Genomic DNA, 26,225 nt, shown 5'->3' on the forward strand with positions numbered 1-26,225 from the left:
TATACCACTATCACATCACATTTAACATAATTTTTTGCATTAATGATGAGGTAGAGTTACAAGTAGCGAGTTACATATTGCAGCGTCTATCAGCCAGTGCTTTTATTCGATGGAGGCAGCGTGTCTGTAAAATATTTGAAAAACAATCACTTTATTACATTTGGAAAATCAAAAATTGTTCTCCAATATACCTTTCACAATTTTAAGCGTAAAAACTATGTTTTCAGAACTTTATTTTCGTTTTTATTTAAATAAAATATAACAAGCTGGTTGCGCTTGGCGTTTCACAAAAAATAAAATGGCTTTTGTAAAAGTAGTGATGGCAAAATACATGTATGAAGTACATTTTGTACTTTATGATATGCTGCCCCCCATCACAGTAGGATGGTTGTAGTGACATTTACGAGTCTGTGGTAGCGATGAAGATGAAATGGAACTTTGAAATGCTGGCAGGGTAAAGGAAAATTTTTTGAAAGCAAGCAATTTCCAATACCATTTGATTTAATGTCGAAGATGGGATTCACTAACACATTGATATGGCGTTACCTATGAAAAATGCTCACCCTTGTGTTTGTTGGGCAGTGTTTATTGGAATGTCTTGAAAAGAGGCTTGAAATCATGTTGAATATAAGCTTTTCTCCAATGCTGGTGTTTATTGGGTATTTTTTATTTCGAGTAATAATTGAGACAGTATGGTAGCTCACCTGTTTGAAATGACATTTCGGTTTTGTGGCAATCTCTTCCATTATACTGTTTTTTTTTTATTTTTTTGGCAATTGTCATGATAATCGTAGCTTATAATTGAATTTATTGTATGATGTTTTAAATGTATTAACTTTCGGAAAGGTTGTATACAACTTTCTTTGTCATTTGTGTACAATAATCTCTGATTTTGAATTTAGATTATAAGCCATGTACTTCCCAATCGGATGGCCAAAGGCAATAAATTTGGCCTTGCCTGGCGAAAGTACAGACATTAAACATATTTGCTTTGATGCCGTCAAGATATTATTAGCTTCAGTGGGTCCAGACTTCCTGGGTATCTGGTATGCAAATCCTTTAGTACCAATTGTGTACTATCGTCGTAGTGTGGAATCTGTGGTCCAATATGGAGAAAACAAATTAATTGTGTGGAAACCAGACTCTCGACAATTAGTCGTACTCACTACTGGAGGCGTTCTAATTTTGTACCAGGTTAATTTTGACGGAAATGGGAACGGAATATTCCTTCAAATGGATTCTCCACATTACAGCCTGAAGCGAGATTCGGCTGAATTGTTCATTAAGGAGAATATACCAAAACTGAACTTGCGGGAAGTTTGCACCGTCGAGCTTAGTTCAACAGTGACAACAGTATGCTGCATTAGTTTGACAGAGCTTTTAGTTGCGACAGAACGTTGTGAACTTATGCGTCTACAATGGTCCGATCTAGGGTCTGATGAATTTGGAAGCACATCGACAGTATCAAGTGCAATCAATTTGCGCATGATACAATTTTATGTCAATCAGCATTGCAATTTGAAGACAATACCACCAGTTAATCCAAATTCTTATGTGGCTGCTTTGGAATATTCGCCATTTATTGGTGGATGTGCGGCGGTGTTCAGTGACAATAGAGCAGCCTTTTTAATAGCAAACCATTTGAAATTTGAGTCAGCTAACATGCATGGTTTTTGGATACCAGAAATTGAAGATGCGCGAGCTTGCGGAGTCAATCATAAATTTCGTCTTCTAGCCTATGGAAGGGCAAACTCTGACGTAACGGTCTATGGAATAGAGGATGCAACAGGAAGTTTAGAGTTTTCCCATCGACTTTCTTTAAATTCAACTGTAATGCCTGGAACATTGGGAGCAGTGAATGAGCTCAAATGGAGCCCAGATGGTTGCGTATTGGCAGTGTCGTGGGAAAATGGAGGCATAGCCCTATGGAGTACCTTTGGTGCTCTATTAATGTCATCGTTTTCGTGGGATTTTGGTATAAATGTGGATTTGGTTCACAACAATCCATTATGTATAAGCAAGGTAGAGTGGTCAACTGAGGGCTACCAGTTGTTTCTGACTTGCAAACAAAAAACCGCAGAGGAAAAGCCATCGGATGGAAAATACAGCAATGTATGCCAATTAAGCTTTGTTAAAAGTGCATTGACTATGAATCCATGTATGACTGCTCATCCGCATATCTTACTACAAGGTAAGTAAATAAAAATACTAAGTATAGTCTACAAATATACAAATAATTTCTGAGATAGGTACAATAATCCATTACAATACAAACATCCACAATGTTCAGACATTTCACCAATGTTTATAATTCGTAGGATTTACAGTATAGCTGTAAAATATTTTTTGAAGGTTTTCAACTATGGGAACAAGAGAACGATATTCTCTTTTGAAAAAAGAAAATGTATATAAGACCCGATCGGATCCACAAACACCCACTACCATGAATCGTATAGGTTAGGTGGCAGCCCGATGTATCAGGCTCACTTAGACTATTCAGTCCATTGTGATACCACATTGATGAACTTCTCTCTCATCACTGAGTGCTGCCCGATTCCATGTTAAGCTCAATGATCGTATAAGGAAGTTTCTTTGAAATAGCTCTTCTTTATGGATTATTTGATCATATAATCAAGAATTTTCCAGATATGGTCTATAGCAAATTATGTATGTTTGAGGGACACCTCAGTTATGACCATTTGAGACCAATCGCAGTTTCAATTGGGCATAACATTAATTGATTTCATTACCAAATTTTAATTAATTTTTTAATTGATTCAAATAAAAATTTAATTTATGTTGATTTCAAAACTTAAATATATATTTTTTAAAAATTAACAATTTGCAATTATTTTCTTAACTGGCTTACCCCTATTTCCATAAAGCTCCGTTAGTGTTCCGTAACAGTTGTTGTTGTAACAGTTTTTAATGTAGTTTCATCCATTTTGTTCTATGCTTGTGTAGTTCAACTAGTAGCCAGATCAAGGAATTCTGCGACAAGGATGGGTGTGTCCAGAGTGATCTGGTGTTGAGACGGCTTAGGCTTAGCTGGACAAGCGAAAAGGTGACGAGTGTCATGTGGCCCATGATTACAGATGGGACACAAGTCAGCTACGCTGCTATCAATCACTGATAAGTATGAATTGAGGCGGCTGCACTTGACTGATCTTAGTTGGGCAAAAAATACCCTGGTCTGCCGTGGGGGGGTCTCTCTCCTCCGGTGCTATGGGCGGCGGTCGGACTCCGAGAACAGGATTAACCTTGTAGCTTCTCGCCGGTTCAGCTACAGTATCCACATGAATCCTGTTCAGCCCTGTCTGGTATGCTGCCTGATCTAAAGGCTCACTTTTATAACGCTGGATCTCGGGCTCTAGAAGGTGAAGATCAACCCTTACATTCCTGGGTGGAGGTTGTCTATCCACAAGATGGTGATTTGGATGGCAACTACGATATCAACCCAAGAGGTACTGCTTTGACAACATGTAATTGCGTCGACGCATTGGGATGATCTTGGTCTCCGCATAAAGGTGATCCTGGGGTGTGTTGCGGAGACATCCTGTTGCAGTTCTAGGGGTAGCGTTCTGACAGGTCTGTATGTTATTCCACTGCGTGTCGCTAGTTTGAGGTGTTCACACTGTCGTTGCATAGTTTACCACTGACCGGCCAATTGCCTTATATGTAGTCAACAAGGTTTCTTTGTCCACACCCCAAGTGCTGACGGCAAGCGACTTGAGGACCTTGTTTCTACCGCGGAGCTTATCACAAATTGCAGTGGCATGGGTGAACGACTTAAAAAGGCTGTCGAATGTGACCCCGAGAATCGTGGGATAATTTGTGGTCGGAATTTTTTCGCCGTCGACCCTGACATTCAACTGCCTGCGTACTTCCGCCGTCCATGTAGTGAATAGTGCGGCTGAGGATTTGTTGGGCGATATCCTCAAATTTCTTGCAGTGACAAATGGTAAGATTAGCGAGGTAGACGTTCAATCGATCACATATGTCATCAACAATGGGCCCGGATGCCATGATTGTACAATCGTACGCATATGATACAATCTCGACGCCGTTAGGAGGGGGTGGAATCGAGGACAGTTAGAGATTAAACAGTGCCGGAGATATCACCCCACCCAGGGTAACTCACTGTTTAACTCTACGGGGTTTTGACTTCCTGTCCCTGAATTCCACATACGACTGGCGTCCGCACAGATAATTCACAACCCAACGCTTGGTTCCTGCCGGTAGGGACGCATTTTCGATGTCCTCGAATAGTGTGGCATGGTTGACCGTATCGAATGCCTTCGATAGGTGAAGCGCCACGAGGACCGTCCTGTGACACGGCTTGGGCTGATTGAGTGCCATATTGATGTGTGTTGAAATGGCATGCAAGGCTGTCGTCGTGCTATGTACCTTACGGAATCCATGTTGATGATGGGCAGCTGGAAAATTCTCCACAGGCTGGGGGGAGTAGTGCCTCAAGTGTCTTGGATACTGGCGAGAGAAGGGATATCGGTCTGTACGATTCACCTTTACTCGAGTCTTTGCCTGACTTCAGTAGTGGAATCACCCTACCCATCTTCCAGACGTCGGGTATAATGACTGATTCTAAGGACAAATTGAGGAGTCTGGTCAGGTACTCAACTCCCAGCATTAGCATTGAAATCCCGTCGGGGCCCAGCGCCTTGGATGGTTTCGCGCTGTTGATGACATTAGTAACTTCGGCTGTGATAAATTGTGGTGTGTCATCGGCTCGGAGACTACGTATGCGACGAGTGGTTCCTGCCGGTAGGGACGTTTTTCGCTCTATCACTCTCGGGATGCTCGACAAACTGTCGGTTGAAAAATCTGGCGCATCTCTTCGGATCCGGGGAGCCACCGTAGTGCAATGGTTAGCATGCCCGCCTTGGATACACAAGGTCCTGGGTTCGATTCCTGCTTCGACCGAACACCAAAAAGTTTTTCCGCGGTGGATTATCCAACCTCAGCAATGCTGGTGACATTTCTGAGGGTTTCAAAGCTTCTCTAAGTGGTTTCAGTGCAATTTGGAACGCCGTTCGGACTCGGCTATAAAAAGGAGGTCCCTTGTCATTGAGCTTAACATGGAATCGGGCAGCACTCAGTGATAAGAGAGAAGTTCACCAATGTGGTATCAATGGATTTAATAGTCTAAGTGAGCCTGATACATCGGGCTGCCACCTAACCTAACCTCTTCGGATCGGTCACCGTCACGTCGCCAAAGGTGATTGCGATCCCATCATCCCTTGTAGCGGGGTTCGAGAGGGCTCTCACTGTTGACCACAATTTACCAGTTTCTGTGCCTAAGTTACATTGCTTCAGGTGCTCTAACCAGTGTTCCTCTTGTGCTCGTCGACTATCTTACTAATCTCTAGATTTAGTTCTCTGATCAGCGATGGCGTTCATCACGCTCGTCTGCGAGTCCCGCCGCTTCGGCTGGGAAGTTGAGCCTCACTTGGGCAATTCGACCAGCGGGTATGAAGCGAGCGGCTGCTGCGTTGATGATGTCCCGGAACACCCTCTGGGCAGCATGAATATGAGAGGGGGACGGGAGCTCACTGAAGCGGCGCTCTGTGTATTCTCTGAAGCCTTCCCAGTTGACTTTCTTTTGATTGATAAACGTCCGGCGTTCAGAGGTTATGAAATCGGAGGGTCGGTTAATGGTGAGAATTATGGGGAGGTGGTCTAAACTCAATGATATGACGGGTTGCCAGGAAATGTCATTTGTCAGACCAGGCGATGCTAAGGATAAATCTGGCGAACTGCTGCAATCACCCATAAATCTCGTGGGGGCCTCTTGGCACATTGGGGGCACATTGTATCCACCACAATGGCGTAGGGTGCAGTTGGAATTCAGCTTAGTTTCTTGGATTGCCGCGACCCTTATCCTTTTCCGATTCATAAAGTCCACGATTTTACTAATCTTACCTCGGAGCCCTGTTGCAATTAAATTTTAAAAACGATGCGCTGTCCCGAACTGGAACAACAATATTGGGTGTAAGATGCTGCGGCGGAGAGTATTGTTGTACGGGAGATGTCGGGGGTCGCATAGTCTGACGACCCACTGCTGCTGTCGTTGGCAGAGCATTCTGCCACGTAGTCAGTATGACTATACTCCTGCAGCGTTGTTAGGCCAGAACAGTTCCGGAAGTTCACCCACTCCAAGCACCGGTTACACCTCACCGAAACCGAAAGGTGGTGGATCAGGTTTCGGCAGACTGAACAGTACCATGGTCCAGGGTTTTCCTCTATCCCGGCTCAGACCAACAGCAAACGGAGAAGGCTCCCCGGGATGCACCTTCTCCAACACAAAAATACGGACGAAAGAACACGTACACTGATGTGGCATCCGCTGGCTAATGGGTGGGTTCCATCGGGTCAATCCAGTACAAAGAAACCGCCGCCGTGGGATTGGATAAAAAGTTCATTTCTTCGTTCGATTAAAAATGTAATTGTTTCAATTAATTTTTAAATTACAAATCAAGCATTGACTTAATTAACTTAATGTTTATATCTTGATGAAAATGTTAATTGTGTCAATTAATTTATTAGTTGGAACAGTTTTCAACTTCAATCAAATTTTTAATTGGAAATATACGAGGGCGATTCGGAAACTTCTTAGCCTATCAATGAAAGAGAATAGTTAGTTTTTCAAAAATATTTTTATTTTTCAATATAATCTCCTGAAACTTCAATACACTTAGTCCAACGCTTTTCTAGCAATTCAATCCCTTGATCAAAATAGTTTTCCTCAAGGTCTTCAAAATAGTGGTCTACAATAGAGGTGTGCACGTGAGTAATATTTTACTCACGCTCACGCACACTCACGACTGAAAAATCATACTCACGCACACTCACGCACGAACTTTTTTGGTAGGACTCACGCTCACGCACACTCACGAAAAGAAAATTTGTACTCACGCACACTCACGCACGAAAACGTCGAAAAATACCGTGACTCACGAAAAATATCGTGACTCACGAAAAATATCGTGATTCACGAAAAATATCGTGACTCACGAATAATTTTATGATTAATTTACCTTACCGAAGTGTCTGAAAACATGAGCATTATTAAAATCGAGAGTGTTATTAAACTCTTAACATCCCAGGTGTCACTAAAATTGTTATTGAATTTAACTCTTAAGCGTTTTATGTTGTTGAGCAGAAATATTTTCGTGAGTGTAATTCGTTACTCACGCACACTCACGAAGATATTATTTTCGTGACTCACGCTCACGCACGACATGTTGGTTTGTTAATCACGCTCACGCACACTCACGCTGTTGTCATGAGCGTGACTCACGCACGAATCACGAAAATTTTCGTGAGTCACGACAATTTCGTGTCACGTGCACATCTCTAGTCTACAACTGTAATTGCATCTTCATTTGAGGTAAAACGCTTGCCATCTAGGATTTTTTTAGATTTGGGAATAAGTAAAAGTCACTGGGAGCTAAATCAGGAGAATAAGGTGGGTGGTCAAGCAACTCGTACTTTAATTCGTTGAATTTAGTCATTGTTAAAACACTCTTGTGCGCTGGTGCGTTGTCTTGCTGAAAATTATTTTTTTGTGTTGTATGCCAGGACGTTTTTCTCGAATTTGTACATTTAATTGATCCAAAAGGTTGCAATAGTACCCTGAATTTATGGTTTTACCCTTTTGCAGATAGTCAATCAATAAAATACCTTTGAAGTCCCAAAAACCGTTGCCATATCCTTACCAGCCGATTGAATTGTTTTTGCCTTCTTTGGGGCACTTCCTCCAGCTTCAGCCCATTGTTTGGATTGTTCTTTTGTATCTGGATCCATGTCTCATCAACAGTTATGAAACGACGCTTAAAATCCATTTTATTTCGCTTAAAACGATCCAACCAAGCTTGAGAAATGTTCATTCTTATGCGTTTTTGATCGACTGTTAACAAATGCGGCACCCATCTTGCAGAAAGCTTTTTCATCTGTAGTTCTTCATGCAAAATTAAATGGACTCGATCATTTGAGATGGCCATGGTATTAGCAATTTCACGCACTTTTATTCGTCGATCATTTAATACCATATCATGCACTTTGGCTACAATTTCTGTTGTTGTTGCTGTTTTTGGACGTCCACTACGTGGTTCATCTTCTATGCTTGTACGACCACGTTTAAATTCAGCAACCCAATTTTTACTGTTTACGCACATCTAATTTTTCCATTGTAAAAAAAAATGCGAATGCGTCTTTTTTGAACACCTGTTTCTATATGAAGGAGTTGCCAGATCGAAACAAAATTTAACATGTGTTCATAACAGAGATGGAAGTTTCCAAAATACTTAACTTTTTTCTGTTTATACCGCGCTTTTTGTGCTAGGCTAAGAAGTTTCCGAACTGCCCTCGTAGAATATGTAAAATGGTAAAAACGAACATCTTGCATAGCACATTTTATTTTGTTTTTGTTTGCAAAAATACAGTGCGCTTTAAAATAAGTTTTTGTTTACAAATAAACAATTTGATTGTAATTTTCTGGAATAGAGATATTTTACACAGATTTTTTTGTCAACATTATTATTATTCTCCAAATTTGTAGGTTTCAAATTCAATTTTTGGGCAAAATTTGTATTTCAAATTTGGTATAAGATTACAAAGAAGTACTATATATCTTCTGGAAAATCATATTTTTATAAACTGCATTATGATGTGTGAAATGCAACAAAATTCACTTCGTGGAATTTAATAATTTTAAGACGTAAGGATTGTTTTCTGGTTGTATCATAGAATCAGGTAGTGATAATTGATTCCTTTGATAGCGTCAATGCTTAAAATCATAAAAAAGAAGTCAACATCTTTGGATAGTACACTAACACTAAATTCGATCACATTTTCTAGTTTAATTTGTTTAAATAGGCAAGTCAGTTATGACATGGAAAATAATCAAAATAAATTTTGTATTTTAGGCGATGACACCATTTATTTAAACCAAGGAGATAATATAGAGAAAATATATTTTGGTGGAAAATTTATTTTTCCAAATAATAAGACAGAAACAGGACTTGCGGATACATCAAATGCTAAGGATACGGATGATTGTTTAGAAATTAAAAACTCCGTGGATATTTCGAGTATTCTTGCTGAAAGCAAGTACTGGACTGTATTGCAGCTTCCTCAAACATATGTAGCTACCAATTGGCCTATTCGTTACTCTGCTATAGATAGCGATGGAATTCACGTGGCAGTAGCTGGGCGAACAGGCTTGGCTCACTACTCCATACCGAACAAGAAATGGAAACTCTTTGGAAATGAATCACAAGAAAAAGATTTTGTTGTCTCCGGTGGTTTACTGTGGTGGAAGGGTTTCATTGTGTGTGGCTGTTATTCTCTTCTTGATCGAACAGATGAAATACGATGCTATCCCGAGGAATGCAAATTAGATAATCAGTTTGGAAATCGAATTCAAGTCAGAGCTCCGGTTATTTCATTGAATATTTTTCGAGATCAGCTAATTGCTCTTACCGCTGATGGCATTGTAACACTTTTTGCGATGCGCAAGTGCGACGCGTACACTCTAAATGCTGAATGCGTATATGAGGTAGATGTCAAAAGTATTTGTATCCATCCAGCGTGCATTGTCTCTTTGACAGTGACAAATTTACGCAATGATCTAACAACCAAAGTACTGGTCTCACCAGAAAATGGTGACGCAGAGACTATAATCGTCAATGTATGTGGACGTATTTTAATGATACAGAGAGATAATAGCAATGCTGTTGTAAACTCGTTGATGGCATCGTGTCTTGCTTCATGTGTAGAATGTTTTTGGTTATCCAATTCAACGCAAGCCGGTAGCCCTATGCGCGATTGTTTGTGGTTATTTTCTGGAATACATGGCATGAGAGTTTGGTTGCCCATTTTGCCCCCATCAACGGAGCAGAGACGAGATTCATCACATCGATTGCACACGTTCATGTCGAAACGTATAATGCTCTCGTTCCCATTGAAAGTATATCCTTTGGTGATACTATTCGACAATGTAATTGTATTGGGTGTGGAGAATGAGACAATTTTGTATACGAATGAATCGAGTTCACATTTTTCTCTACCATTCTCCCAACTGGAAAGAAAATCTCAGGTCTATTTACATAAAATATTGAGACAGTTGATAAAACGAAATTTGGGATATAGTGCATGGGAAATAGCACAATCCTGTCGTAAATTACCATATTTTCCACATTCATTAGAACTCTTGCTACATGAGGTGCTGGAGGAGGAGGCCACTAGCAAGGAACCTATACCCGACGCCTTATTGCCGAGTATATTGGATTTCATACGGGAGTTCCCTGTATATTTACAAACAATTGTACAATGTGCGCGTAAAACGGAAATTGCTCTTTGGCCCTATCTGTTTTCAATGGCTGGCAAGCCAAAGGATTTGTTCCAGCAGTGTTTGGCTTCGGAAGAGCTAGTAACGGCGGCCAGTTACTTGATTATTTTGCAAAATTTGGAGCCTTCTATCATAAGCAAACAATATGCGACACTTCTGTTGGAAATTGCATTGCAACACCGCAATTGGGAGTTAGCGAAAGATTTGATGCGGTTTTTGAAAGCTATAGATCCCAATGAAATAGATTCACCACGTTCATCAATGGTGGTCAATATGAAAATTGCACCGCCAACTCAAACGCAATCGCAAGTAAATCAAAATCCCGATGCCTTCAATTTAGTGCTCGGTCCTATTGGCCGAGAAAGAAGCTTTTCGACAACAGTCTTAGCCTCCAATACAGTAAAAGATAAAAAAGATGCCAAGGTTGCTCCTAGTACTGTATTGCCGGCGAATGATAATAATACATCTACTAGCAGTGGACCCATAGTGGTGGTTCGTCGTAAATCGGAACGAAGCAACTCGACTAAGAATGAGAAAAGAGAAACATTTTGCATAGAATCAATTTTGCAAAAGCATGCCAGAAAACTCTTGCAGAAATGTAAGTTGATTGATTTGGGTTATATGAGCGCTTTTCTGGATTTTCATCTGGTAACGTGGTTATCACAGGAAGCTGAAAAGACAGCACGTTTGGACGATTATGTAGCAACAATAGTTCTACTGCATGAAGAGTTGGGTTTGCCAGCGCCAGCCTCTGTTCCAACACCTACGGAAGATTTCGAACAAGAGTTCAATCAATTGCAAAAAAGATTCCTTCTGGATAAACGTTTTAATTTGCCACACTCTTCCAGTCAAACATCCGAATCGGGCTATTTTAGTTTGGCGCTTATGGATACTCCCACAAGTACAAATAATGGAAATACTACAGCACACACAAACATTCCGTCAATAAAGGAAAATGAGGAGCTTCAATACTCATCCTTCCCAACTTCATCGTCTGTCCACCATATACAAAACGAGGGTGATGGCTTAAATAAGTCACCGACTGAATCCCAAGCATCCCTTGATCACACATTATACAGACATGTGTTTTCTGTTGCCGACGATTTGTCGTCTTCTTGCGGAGAAATTCATCAGAAAATTCTGCCTGAAAAATTAGCCATAAAGATCCGTTACTTGTTGCAATTGTTCATCGAAGCAAACTGTATTGATTTTGCCATCGTGCTGTCTATACTTCTTCAGGATGCTTCATCTGTTGGCCGCATCATTAATGTTGTCACACGAACAGAATCGGCAGCAACATGTTCTCGCATACAAAATTCCTTAAAGGGTGTTGCTTTATGGTCCTTCGAAATGGAATGTGTCTATAGGTCATTTATGATCTCGCTTCAACCACATATCTATTTATTGGATCAATTTATACAAACGTCTTCATCATCCACATCGGCAAAATGTCCCCCAACAGCAAGTGTTCTGGCAAATGTAAATAATAGAAATAGTTCTGAGAACAACGAGCTCAATGATGTCTCAAAGACATCGGAACATCAGGTCGATTCTTTACAGAACAGTGCAGTCTCACAGGCTATAACTGACAGTGTTAATGGGAATTGGCCTTATGATAACAAACGTATCTCGTCATCTCGTCAATTAAGTTCAGAGAATGCTTCGAATTTATCTGATTCCCATTTCACACAACACCACGATGGCAATATTAAAAAATCTTCTTCCCAAGGTATCGCCAATAGGAATGAATCTAGTGGCTGTATTGTTATGTAAAGACCTTATTGTTTCAAAAATTTCCAATTAGATGGAGTGTGTGAAGAGTTGTTCGTATGTGTGTGTGTATAAATAATTCGACTCGATTTCTAGTTAAAATTCAATTGAAGGTTTGAGGATTATTTATAAAATTAGTGATAAAATTTTGCCAAAGGGTCGTATCGTAACGTCTCAAATAGATTTCCGCATGTTTTTCTGTAACAAATTTTTGAAATATGTCTTCTAACCACTTGTACATTTTGTTGTTATTGCAATAGCCATAAGTTTATTCATGGCCCTGGTTGTCGAAATCGTCGTTTTGTATTGAACCTCGAGCAATATTAAGATATTAATATAATTGTGTTTGCAATGTTAACCTATTTCAACGTCGTGCTATGGGTTGATAAATCAAAAAATAGTAGACACATATTAGATATAAATCATTGTTTAAAATGTTCGATATGTATGCATGTAATTTAATTATACAACGATTTTAAATTATAAGATATCATGTAGTAAATAAATCAATTATATATTATAATAACCTGGAAACTACAAAGTCTTTATAGCGAAAAGTATACATACATAGTTTTACATATATTCAATAAAAATATATTGTTTATATTTTATTAACTACAATTTTTTAGTTTTATTTATCACAATGGTCGTTATGGGAAACATCGACTTTTATGGAATGCAATATGATTCTGTATTTTTTCCCCAAGATCTCAAATATATTTGTTAACTTATCCCCTATAATATCCAAAAAACATCAGAGACGAGAAAAGGCGGTATTATATGTTGGCTCACAGAGTTTCTAGTTGCTAAATTGGCTAAAATGGATTTGATATTCAATAACGAAGAGAAGCTGGTGGTACGAGCTCGAAGAAGGGTAGCTCTACCTGGGCTATGCTAAAATGTTAATTTTACTCTCAGTGCAAAATTTCAAGTAAGTCGGAATGAAACTTTGGCCTCCAGTGGACATACGAATCTAAATCTTGCAAAACCTATATGGGAGCTATGTCGAAATCTGAATCGATTCATCGAATCGAAATTTGGCATACTTGACAATTGACATCAATGTAAGCAAATTTTGAAGTAAATAAAGGCGAAACCCTGGCCTATGGAGACAACTCCTTATCGGGCAAAATATATATGGGAGCTATATTTAAATCTTAACCGATTTCAACCAAATTTGGCATGGATAACATAGCTATAATGTAATTATACTGTTACGAATTTGATATTTCTAGATTTAAGTTTATTCAAATTAGTTTCCGTTAATTTAAAATTTCAAATTGTAACGGTAAGATTACGTCATCACATTCAAAATCATCTCTTTATTTTCTAGTACTTTCCTAAACATCTTTTGTGTTCTTAGTTTCACAATCATTGTAGTAACCCCTTTTGTTTTGTTGACTATTGTTATTGTTGTAGTAATATGGGCGACAGAAGCGACCAAGTGATTGTTCTAGATAGTTGTAGGCAAGACCATGAACATAATCTGATGTGCGACATCTGCCGGTTACTTGTAGAATGTTCTAGATGGTTGTAGGCAATACTATTAGCATAAGCCGATAAATATGTGCGATATATGCTTATCGATTAATCTAGATGGTTGTAGGCCAGACTAACCAGAACTTTCTAAATCGTCATATCTCGGTATATAAACCCCTGGCGGAGGGAGCTGTCTAGTCAGTTGTAAGCTAAAATTCAAACAGTACACATCGTTGAGCAAATAAGTGAAACCTGTCAGTATTTGAAAAGAACTGTGTTTTCATTATCGGGTTATTAAACACGCCTCAATATAAAAACGTAACAATTGGTGTCAGAAGTGAAATAATGAGAAAAAATCTATAATGAAGTTTAATGAGCTTCGAGTAGAAGACTTGAAGAAGGAATTAAGCAAACTGGAGCAGCCGACTACAGGAAACAAGACTCATTTGCAAAAGCGACTACTAGAAGAGTTCGAACGGCTCAAAATGGATATCGAGCCGCATGAGTTTGATTATAAGGAAGACATTGATGAATCAGTACCCGTCAATACCATCTGTGGCTTCGAGTGTTGTGGATTACACACCAATGCTCAATGTTTTGAGCAAAATGATGGAAGAAAATTCTAGAAAACTTATGGAACAAAATTCTCTAAAAATGGAAGAAAACGCTCTAAAAATGGAAGAAAAATGATGGAAGAAAGTTCTAGAAAAATTATTGATGAGAATTCTAGAAAAATGGAAACAAACTCTAGAAAATTTGAATAAAAAATTCGACGAAAATTCTAGAATTCTTAATGAAAAGTTACAAAAAATGTCGGAAGGTATGGAGACACGCGTAGACCACATTGAAAGCCAAATTGTGGAATTGGATAAGAAATTTGTGGTTCACCATAAGAAGTTTCTACACTTACAGAAAAAAATGTCAGAACTAGAAATTAAAGGTGGTCCAGTGCACGTTATCGAGGGCTCAAAAACCAAACCTCCTGTTTTCGATGGCTCAACTTCATTTGATGTATTCAAATTCCAATTCGAAATGGTTGCTTGAAGAAATTTGTGGAATGACCATGACAAATTAATTGAACTTCTATTGGCATTGAAGGGCAATGCCGTTGATGTAATACAAAGCATTTCCCCGCCTCTAGAAATAACTATAACGAAGTAATAGCGGCACTTCAACGTAAGTACGATGGAGAACGTAAGCAAGACATCTTCAGAATAGAATTAAGAGGAAGACTCCAGAAATCAAAAGAGACTCTACAAGACTTTGCAACAGAAGTTGAGCGTCTGGTGCTATTGACATACCCAGGAGAGAGTCACTTGTGGACCGCATCAAAATTGAGACCTTTGAGAATGGAATTCGAGACCCAGATATAAAATGTGCAACATATGCGTCACAAAAGGCTACATTCGCAGAAACGGTTACATTTGCACTTGCACAAGAAACTGCTAGATTGCTGCCACGGCCTCAAATTCACAAAGTACGCAAAGTGGAGACTGAGTTTGACGAACCAAAATCCGTTATAGTGTCAATGAAAGAGGCTGTTAAGCAGGCTATGCAGGAAATAAAACAGGATGCAAATAAATCCAGGATGAAATAATATAACTGTCATAAGCCTGGACGTCTAGCTCGGGAATGTAAAGCACGAGGCAAACGTTTAAGATCAACATCGCCATCCCCATCAAACAATAACCATAAGAGGGTGATTCCACAGTCAAGTGAGTCACCTTTAAACTAAATCGAGCTAGTTCAGCGGGCAAGAGCTGGCTCCCACAGACGATGGCCCCACATCTCCATAGCAGTAGCTCAACAGAAAAATAACAATTTAACTATTGCGGGTGTTATTAATGTCGATAAGCGTACTTTGACGTTAGATACTGGTGCATCGAAATATATCATTAGATCCGATTTAGTAAAAGGGGAAGTTACACCACTGATTGGAGTCAGACTACGTACGGCTACAGGGGAACCAGCAACCGTATATGGAAAGGTTCCTGTAAAGTTTAGCATTGCACACAAATCCATTAATTATGAATTCATTGTGGCCGATATAGTGGACGAAGTTATAATAGGAGCGGATTTTATGATAGCTTTTGGTCTCAACTTGGATATGAAGCGTCGTGTAATGACCTGGTGTGATATCGAAATACCGGTAAAAGTGACATTGGCATATGACTCCTGCCGAAGCAATAGTCAACTTCGAAAGCAAATCGCCAAAGACACGTGATGAAGCGAAGAAACATCTGGAAGGTTATGTCGAAGCTTGGACACGTCATCTATCACCCTCACAGAAAAATAAAGCCAAGCAATTGTTATGGAAAAATGCCTCAGCCTTTGCCTTTGAAAAGAAAAATCAAGGAAGAACATCAGTGGTAAAGTATGAATAAATACCACAGAAGAAACAGGCACCACGAAGTGTTCCTCTACTAAAACGAGATGAGGTTCGAAAGCTCGTTAAGGAAATGGCGGAAAGTGGTGTGATCGAGCCATCATCAAGTCCTTGGTGCTCGCCAGTTGTGCTGGTCAAAAAGAAAGATGGAATTACCAGATTTTGCGTGTACTACAGAAAATTGAATGATGTTACCAAAAAGTACAGTTATCAGCTTCCACACATTGATGACACGTTGGATACACTAGCCGGGACAACATGGTTTTCAACGCTTAATTTGCAAAGTGGATATTGTCAAGTAGAGATCGCAGAGAAAGGCAAAGAAAAGACAGCTTTTGGCGTTAATACCAGTCTTTGGCAGTTCAATGTAATGCCATTCGGGCTCTGCAATGCTCCGGCGACTTTCGAGCGATTGATGAAGCGGGTACTAAAGAGTTTGCATAGGAAGTGCTGCTTCATATACCTCGACGATATAATAGTTATGGGCAAACATTTGACGAGCACCTTAAGAACTTGAATGATGTTATCCAGCAACTGTCACCGCTGGTCTACGACTTAACGCAAAGAAGTGTTCCCTTTTCCAACGGGATGTTAAGTACTTGGGTCATCATGTGACAGCAGAGGGCATATCCACCGATGAAGACAAAATAAAGGCTGTGAGAGATTGGCCACGTCCACGAAATCTCCATGAATTGCGCAGCTTCCTTGGTTTATGCACCTACTACAGGCGATTCGTACCAAATTCCGTCAGTATCGCCGCTAGCCTCCATAAATGAACCCAAAAACCTCAGAAGTTCCTGTGGATTGAAGAACAGGAAGAGTCATTTCATCATATATAATAACTTTTATGTTCAGCTCCTGTCCTGGCATTTCCTATTCCTGGTGAAACATTTGTTTTGGATACAGATGCTAGCGTATACGGAATTGGAGGTGTGTTGTCCCAACAGATAGATGGTAAAGAGAAGGTAATCGGATACTTCAGCCGAACGTTGTCCAAGCCCGAAAATAATTATTGCGTAACGAGAAGAGAGCTTGCTGCTGTCATAGAAAGCGTCAAGCGTTACCACAAATACTTGTATGAACATCACTTCTTGCTCAGAACTGATCATTCAGCTCTACGATGGTTGCTCCAATTTAAGAATCCGGAAGCTCAACTAGCACGTTGGATAGAAAGACTCCAAAGCTATGATCTCATTATCGAGCATAGAAAAGGTGGCAAACGCGGCAACGTGGACGCCTTGTCACGTCGACCTTGTAATGTCGAGTGCAAACACAGCTCGAAATCTGAACATTAGGAGGAGATTGTGGATATCCGGCTATTGCACGTCGAATCTGGAGTGGACTGGCCAGTAGAGATGTGAAACTATCGATAGTATCGATAGTTTATATTTTTCAAAATTATCGATAGTTTTTTTCTGCTATCGATAGTCTAACATCTATTGTTCTTTACTTCATACGAACACACACGCAAATTGTTTTTTTCTATTTTTGTGGTTTTCGTTGAAGTGCATAAAGCAAATTAAGAATAACGGAATTTAGCATATCTGTTTGTGTTTTTTTTTTGAGAATTTTATGAGAATATGCATGTGAAATTAAATGAAATTCGGTACATGCATTGATTAGAAGTAAATATGGAGAAATTTTTAAAAAGATCAAAAGGTAAATTCTTACTTTCAGAATACTATTCAATTCAGTAAAACTTTGTTTTTTGCCAATAGATTCTTGTGAAAATGACAGCGACGGGGAAAGCGACTGCGAAATTTTACCATCAACAAGCAAATTAGCTAGGAAAAGAAATTCATCACTATGGTTATATTTTAGAAAATCCACAGATGGAAAATTTGCAGAATGTAAAACATGCAAAAAGATGTATAAAACAAGTGGAAACACGTCAAATCTTTTGGATCATTTAAAGAGAGCACATCCCACCTACCAGGAAAACACCGACACAGCAAATGCAATAGATGTCTACTTTAAAAAAAATGAATTTTAAGACTCCAATTCTGAGCGAAAAAAACAACTTGACAATGCACTGACAGTGATGATAGCTACTGATATTCAACCCTTTAGCATTGTAGACGACATTGGATTTCGTGAATTTGTTAAATGTTTAGACCACCGATATGAAGTACCATGCCGTGCTCAATTGCAAAAAGTTCATATGGTAAATTTTTATTCCGATCTGAAAACAAAACTCGAAAACGTTCTCGGTAAGGTTGAGTATTGTGCTATCACCACTGATTGCTGGACATCTCGTGGAAATGAAGGATACATTACAGTAACATGCCATTTTTTAACAGACAATTTTTCTCTGAAATCTGCTGTATTATCTACAAGAAAACTTCTTGAGGTAACAAATCATTCTGCAAGCAATATTGCAGTATCATTACGTGCTATCTTGGATGAATGGAACATTTTTAATAAAGTAACTTATATTGTTACCGACAATGCAAGTTCCATGATAAAAGCTTGTGATATTCTGCAGAAAAAACATTTGCCCTGTTTTGCGCATACAGTAAATCTTTTAGTTCAAGATTGTTTATCGGAAGGCAATTTGAAAGAACTTTTTGCTAAGTGCAAGAAAATTGTTTCGTATTTTAGAAGCAGTACAATAGCTTATGAAAAGTTCAAAGCCGCTCAAGGAAATGAAAAAGCGTATTCATTGGTGCAAGAAGTTCCAACACGTTGGAACAGTGCATATAAAATGATAGAGAGAATACTATTGACATCTGATTCTATTGCTGCCGTGCTACTCTCAACCCCAAAAGCCCCATTATCATTAACAGCAGATGAGATTGAGATTCTTAAAGATGTAAAGCAATTACTTTCACTTTTTGATACCGCAACAGTACAAACATCTTCAAGTTCTACTGTTACAATTTCCTTGATAATTCCGATTGTATGTGGCCTCTTTGAAAATCTTGAGGATCTTAAAGGAAAATTGAAGACAACCGAAGGTTTTGATACTTATTTATTATTAATTGGAAAAATTAGGAAACGATTGTGCCTCTATGAAGAGAGAACGGCTCCTAGATTTGGAACTTTATTAGATCCAAGATTTAAAAAGGAGGGATTCAGAGTAGTATCAAATGCTGATCAAGCAACAAAGGGACTAGAAAATGAAATTGCTGGAATTCACAATGTCAACAAAGAATATGCCACAACTGTCATACAACCAACATCTAACAAAAACCCTTCTTCAACAAATCAGCCATTATTCAAATTTCTAGCTACTAAAGTTTCCAGTAAAGTACGAACTTGTAGGATGGATGCCATACTAGACATGAGGCAATACCTAGAAAAAGATATCGCTGGAATATATATGAATCCTCTAGAATATTGGAAGGTAATTTTAATATATATATTTATATATACATTAGGCCGGGTCGATTTGTTTATTGCAAATCGTACAGCAAAAACGTAAACTACATACAAATCTAAGTATTTTATCCAAAGAAACCATGCGTCTTAAATGAAATGCTAATCCGCGCCTCCTGACTTCAAAGTTTTGATTCTTGATCGCCCAGGTTTGCACAGAGTGCACAGAAACATTCTGTTGTTTACAAACATATTCCGATATAACACGTAGTAGTACTAATGCTCTGTACCTTTAAGAGGAATAGTAGAGAAAACAAATTTTGACATCGGGAGGCGAGGATTAGGATTTGATCCTAGACCCATGGTTTGTTCGGAGAATTATCTTAGAATTTAATGTAGATTAAATTTTTGCTATACGATTATTCACTTTTTTTCGTCCATAGAAATCGGACAGGCCTAATATACATACATATGTATGTGCATTCCAATAAATTTTAATTTCTTATAGTGCATTGGGGATGAGGCAACTGCTCTTCAGACGTGCGCTAAAAGATATTTGTGCATACCAGCAACATCTACCGAATCGGAAAGAATGTTCAGCAAAGCGGGGCAAATAATTTCAGACCGTAGAAGCCGATTAAAACCAAAAAACGTTGATATGTTGTTATTTATCAACAAAAACTACAGAACTTTAACATAATTTATGTTATAGGGACATAAAATGATCTCAGAGACTACATTTTTTGGTTTATTTTATTTTGTTTTTTAAAGCATTGAAACGCTTTTTTTTTGTTAAATTTTTGATCCCATTTTGAGCAAAATTATTTCGGTAAAAGAGGAGAAGCCACAATGGACCTAGTGGAGGTCTTCTGGGAATAAATAAAACTGGCGAGAAAGTGAAGCAACGATTTTACTGGGTTGGATGCCAGAAATCAATTGCTGAATGGGTGGCCAATTGCGAGAAGTTGATTAAGGCGAAAGGTCCTAGACGAAAAACTAGAATTCATATGCAAGAGTAAAGACCAGGAGCTCCATTTGAATGGATAGCAATGGACGTTGCAGTCCCTTTCCCAGTAAGTGATTCTGGAAACCAATATGTCCTCGTGGTCATGGACTACTTCAGCAAGTGGCCAGAAGTTTATGCCATTCCAAACCAAGAGGCGAAGACGATTGTGGAAGTATTCGACAAGAACTGGATATGTCGCTAGGATGTTCCATCCGAGATACACTCAGACCAAGGAAGAAGCTTTGAATAGGCCATATTCAAAGAGGTGTGTGACTCCCTTGGTATCAAGAAAACTAGGACTACGCCATTACATCCACGGTCCGATGGCATGGTAGAAAGATTTAATCGTACTCTGGAGGAACATCTTCGAAAGGTGGTGGACAACTACCAACGAGACTGGGATGAGCATACACCAAAGTTTTTGCTGTCCTATAGATCTGCCATACATGATTCTACGTCATGAACACCGGCCAAGGTTCTATTTGGAACGGAATTGAAGTTGCCTGGCGCTAAACCTAATGATCTCGCCATGGAAGAAAACAGTAACGACATACCAAACACATTTGGCGAAGTTCACGAATCAGTGCGCATCAAAATAAAAATGGTCAGCAACAGGATGAAGGCGAGATACGGTCATGCAGCGAATACTGAAGGCTTCCAAGAAGAACAATTGGTTCTACTGTTTAACCCGCAACGAAAGAAAGGATTGTGCCCTAAACTTCAAACACAGTGGGAAGGCCCATATAAAGTCATCAAGAAGATCAATGATGTGGTATATCGCATTCAGAAGGATGACAGCACAAGGTCAAAGATGAAAGTCATTCACCTGGAACGTTTGGCTCCATACACAGAAAAAAATATCACCAAAATATTTCCAATTAAAAAGTTAATTGAAGTTGAAATTTTTTTCAATTAATAAATTAATTGGTACAATTAACTTATTAATCAAGATAGAAACATTAAGTTAATTAAGTCAATGATTGAACATTTTAAAATTTTTAATTAAAAAGTTAATTGATACAATTAACTTTTAATCAAATTCGGAAGACTAAGTCAGTTTATGATGATGATGAACATTTTTTTTTAATTTTTAGTTAAAATTTTTTTTCAAACAATCAATTGTTAATCCAAATAAAAATTCTAAGCCAATTCAGAATGTAATTAAAAATAGTTACCTTTTTTAATTAATAAATTAATTGAGTTTTGCAATCAACATCAATTAAATTTTTAATTGAATCAATTAAAAAATTAATTGAAATTTGGCAATGAAATCAATTAATTTTTTAATCAAGAATTTTTTCTATGCCCAATTAAAACTGTGATTGATACTATCATTTTCGTGATTGAAGACATTTCAATTAAAAAATTAATTGGATCAATTAATTTCGTGATTGAATCAGAAAAAAATTTTTTTGTGTGTACGGAACGGGTTCTGTGCCTCTTCGGGACGAACAGGCTTAAGCGGGAGCAGTGTTACGAATTTGATATTTATACCGCACTGTGGAACAGAGTTTATAAGTTAGTGCATATGTTTGCAACACCCAGAAGGAGACGAGATAGACACATGGAGTATTTGGCAAAAATGCTCAGGGTGGGCTCCTGAGTCTATAATATAACCCTATTGATTTTGGAAGAAATCGGTTCAGATTTAGCTATGGCTCCCATATATATATTTCGCCCGATATGGACTTATATGGCCCCAGAAGCCAGAGTTTTACACTAATTTGATTAACATTTTGCACAAGAAGAACAATTAGTACTATAGTCAAGTGTGCCAAATTTTATTGAAATCGGCTCAGATTTAGATATAGCTCCCATATATATCTTTCGCCCGATATGGACTAATACGGTCCCAGAAGCCAGAGTTTAACCCAATTTGGTTGAAATTTTGCACTAGGAGTACAATTAGTAGTGTAGTCAAGTGTGCAAAATTTTATTGATATCGGTTCAAATTTAGATATAGCTCCCATATATATCGTTCGTCTGATTTACACTCATATGACCACAGTGGCCAATATTTTACTCCGATTTAATTGAAATTTTGCACAGGAAGCAGAATTAGCATTGTAGCTATGCGTGCCAAATTTGGTTGAAATCGGTTCAGATTTAGATATAGCTCCCATATATATGTTTTTCTGATTTCGACAAAAATGGTCAAAATACCAACATTTTCCTTGTAAAATCGCCACTGCTTAGTCGAAAAGTTGTAAAAATGACTCTAATTTTCCTAAACTTCTAATACATATATATCGAGCGATAAATCATAAATAAACTTTTGCGAAGTTTCCTTAAAATTGGTTCAGATTTAAATGTTTCCCATATTTATACCCTTCACCACTACTGTGGTACAGGGTATAATAAGTTTGTGCATTTGTATGTAACGCCAAGAAGGAAAAGTCTGAGACCCATCGTTTAGTATACCGATCGTCTTAGAATTAAATTTTGAGTCGATTTAGCGATTTCTGTCTGTCTGTTCATGTATTTTTGTGCGCAAAGTACAGGTCGCAGTTTAAGTCCGATCGTCCTCAAATTTGGCACCGGGTCGTTTTGGGGAACAAAGACGATCGCTATTGATTCGGTTCAGATTTAGATATAGCTGTCATATATATGTATATATGGTTATAATTTATCAACCGATGCTCTTCAAATTCCGTACATCCGAATATTTTATGAGTCTCGAAAAACTTGCAAAATATTATCCAAATCGTTTCAGATTTAGATATAGCTCCCATATATATCTTTCGTCCGATTTAGACTCATATGGCAACAGAGGCCAAAGTTTACTACCGACTTTCGTGAAATTTTGCACAGAGAGTAGAGTTGGCATTCTACCAATGCTTGGTAAATTTCATTGAAATCGGTTCATATTTAGATATAGCTCCCATATATATCTTTCGTCCGATTTGCACTTATATTGACCTTATATACTTATATGACCTCAAAAGCCAGAGTTTTGCCCTGACTTGCTTCAAATTTTACACGAGAGGTAGGCTTAACGGAGTCGTTATGTGTGCCAAATTTGGTTAAAATCGGTTCAGATTTAGATATAGCTCCCATATATATCTTTCGTCCGATTTGGACTTATATGGCCTCAAAAGCCAAAGTTTTGCCCTGACTTGCTTCAAATTTTGCACAAGGAGTACGTTTTATAGTATCGGTAAGTGTGCCAAATTTGGTTGAAATCGGTTCAGATTTAGATATAGGTCCCATATATATCTTTCGCCCGATTTACACTCATATGACCACGGGGGCCAAAGTTATACTCCCATTTACGTAAAATTTTGCAGAGATTACAGAATTATTATTCTAACTATGCAGTTCAAATTTAGTCAAAACCGGTTCAGATTATATCTAGCTCCCATATATACGTACACCAGAGTTGGGGAAATATGGTAAACTGTTATTTTAGACCCATTTTCAATGGGATTTTCCTCCAATTGACTGGATAGTTACCACAGAGAGTGTATTTAATATGACACTTAAGTGTGTCAAGTTTGATCTAATTTGGTTCAGATTTTGATAAAGCCTCCATATATTCGTTTTTCCGGTTTATAAAAATATGGCCAAAATTCCCACACTTTACACAAAATTCTGTGATGATTTCCCCATATCTTAATCATATCCTACACACTGTAGTGCCAGAATTTCCACAGAATGGTTTAAATAAGGCTCCAAGTCGCCCGACTTGACCAAATAATATATCCCAACTAGAGGTGTGCGCGTAACACGAAATTCTCGTGACACGCGTGAATCACGTGATTCGTGAACAAAATCCAAATTAACTCTCGTGAATGTGCGTGAATGGGACTACAATAAATAAAATCGGTTCGTGAATGTGCGTGAATAAAATTCCTGCAAAATCACGCTCACGAAAATAATCAAGATTTAATTCACACTCGTGTGTTAACTGAAATTAATTTAGCTCTCGAACTGTATTCTAGTTTTGAATTTTCTTACCTTTGCTGATTTCCTTTGGAAAATATCGTGAGTCTCGTGAATTTGTCGTGAATCGTGCGTGAACGTGAGCCTTTAAAAGTAGTTCGTTCGTGAGCGTGCGTGAGTACTGGTTTTCATTTCGTGAATGTGCGTGAATAAATATTTTGCTTCGTAAATGTGCGTGAGTGTGAGTGAAATTTCAGTCACGCGCACACCTCTAATCACAACCCACACTTGACCACATATCCAACCAATATCCTTGTAAAATCGCCACTGATGAGTAGCAAAAATTGTAAATATTACTAAAATTGTCCTATATCTCGATTACATATGTATCGCCTGATAAATCATAAATGCTCTTTTGTACAATTGCATTAAAATTTCTCTCGCTTCATATTTCCCATATCTTTTTTACTAACATTGTGTTTCATCCCAGGGCGTTAGCCCATATAAACTTTAATTCTAGAGTTTTTGTAGAAGTACAAAAAATTGTCTGCATTAAAAGTATTTGTGTCTGGAAATACAAACCTTTATATAGCTCCCAGCAAATTTGAAGTAGTTGAGATGGTAACAAAAGTGTTTGTCTACGTAGTGGTGAAGGGTATAATAAAGTCGGCTCCGCCCGACTTTAGACGTTACTTACTTGTTCTATATTTAAGTTTATTCAAATTAGTTTCCGTTAATTTAAAATTTCAAGTTGTAACGGTCAGATTACGTCATCACATTCAAAATCATCTCTTTATTTTCTAGTACTTTCCTAAACATCATTTGTGTTCTTAGTTTCACAATCATTGCAGTAACCCCTATTGTTATTGTTGTAGTAATATGAGCGACAGAAGCGACCAAGTGATTGTTCTAGATAGTTGTAGGCAAGACTATGAACATAATCTGATGTGCGACATCTGCTGGCTACTTGTAGAATGTTCTAGATGGCTGTAGGCAAGACTATTATCATAACCCGATAAATATGTGCCATATTGCCAGATAAAGATGTGCGATATCTGCTTATCGATTAATCTAGATGGTTGTAGGCCAGACTAACCAGAACTTTCTAAATCGTCATATCTCGGTATAACATATAAACCCCTGGGGGAGGTCAGTTGTAAGCTAAAATTCAAACAGTACACATCGTTGAGCAAATAAGTGAAACCTGTCAGTTAAGCAAATAAATTGTAGATTGTCGTCATTTGAAAAGAACTGTGTTTTCATTATCGGTTTATTAAACACGCCTCAATATAAAAACGTAACAATACTCCCTGTGCAAAGTCTCACGTAAATCGGAGTAAAATTTTGAATTCTGTGGTAATATGAGTGTAAATAGGTCGAAGGATATATATGTGAATTTAGCACAGGTAGCATAATTGACATTCCAGCTACGCATGCCGAGTTTGGTTGAAATCGGTATGCCCTTATATGGCTCCAGAAGCCAGATATTTTCTCTGATTCGTTTCAAATTTTGCGCAAGAAGTATATTTATAGTATCGTCAAGTGTGCCGAGTTTGATTTAAATCGGTTCAGATTTAGGTATAGCCCCCATATAAACGTAAATTTGCAGAAATGCATTATTTTACCCGAGTTAGTGACGTTTAGTGCAAGTTTTTGGCGCATTTGGAAAGGTATTTAAAAGAGCTTTATTTCTATGCCATTGAAAAGAACAACAAATACGAAACTTTGAAGTTTTTGGGGGACGTAACATTTTTTTGTTGGGAATTATAAATATGAATTGAAACCCTAATAACTTTTGAACTAATTGTGATATAATTATAATTTTTATTGATTTTTGCAGGAAAATTTGTTTTAAGAAATATTGCTGAATATACCACTCCTGAAATTGGTAACAAATACCCCAAAGTGGGGACATATGTTGAAAAAACGTTAGTTTTTGTAATTTGCATATTTCTCAGCTGTTTACTGCTAGGATGTTGTTAGTGGACACATAGGGCTTTTTGGAAAACAGATCA

General features: G+C 38.1%; 3 protein-coding genes across 4 annotated transcripts; all 3 read left to right on the plus strand.

Moving 5' to 3' along the window:
* The first annotated feature begins 690 nt into the window (after positions 1-690).
* On the plus strand, positions 691-12,760 carry Rich (Guanine nucleotide exchange factor subunit Rich). Of its 2 annotated transcripts, XM_075303417.1 has the most exons (3): positions 691-846; positions 903-2,191; positions 8,946-12,760. In XM_075303417.1, the coding sequence occupies exons 2-3, from the start codon at positions 913-915 to the stop codon at positions 12,140-12,142; spliced, it is 4,476 nt and encodes a 1,491-aa protein (XP_075159532.1). In that variant the 5' UTR covers positions 691-846; positions 903-912; the 3' UTR covers positions 12,143-12,760. The 2 variants fall into 2 exon arrangements, with proteins under 2 accessions (XP_075159532.1, XP_075159533.1); XM_075303418.1 differs by having other exon boundaries at positions 759-2,191.
* Positions 12,761-17,508: 4,748 nt separating this feature from the next.
* LOC142234648 (uncharacterized) lies at positions 17,509-18,061 on the plus strand. Its single transcript, XM_075305813.1, has 2 exons — positions 17,509-17,663; positions 17,723-18,061. Exons 1-2 carry the CDS (start codon positions 17,636-17,638, stop codon positions 17,995-17,997), a joined length of 303 nt encoding a protein of 100 aa, XP_075161928.1. The 5' UTR covers positions 17,509-17,635; the 3' UTR covers positions 17,998-18,061.
* On the plus strand, positions 18,046-20,049 carry LOC142235419 (E3 SUMO-protein ligase ZBED1-like). Its single transcript, XM_075306671.1, has 2 exons — positions 18,046-19,350; positions 19,831-20,049. The coding sequence occupies exons 1-2, from the start codon at positions 18,046-18,048 to the stop codon at positions 20,020-20,022; spliced, it is 1,497 nt and encodes a 498-aa protein (XP_075162786.1). The 3' UTR covers positions 20,023-20,049.
* The last annotated feature ends 6,176 nt before the right edge of the window (positions 20,050-26,225 follow it).

This window comes from Haematobia irritans, chromosome 4 (assembly GCF_050003625.1).
Source record: "Haematobia irritans isolate KBUSLIRL chromosome 4, ASM5000362v1, whole genome shotgun sequence".
Lineage (NCBI taxonomy): Eukaryota > Metazoa > Arthropoda > Insecta > Diptera > Muscidae > Haematobia > Haematobia irritans.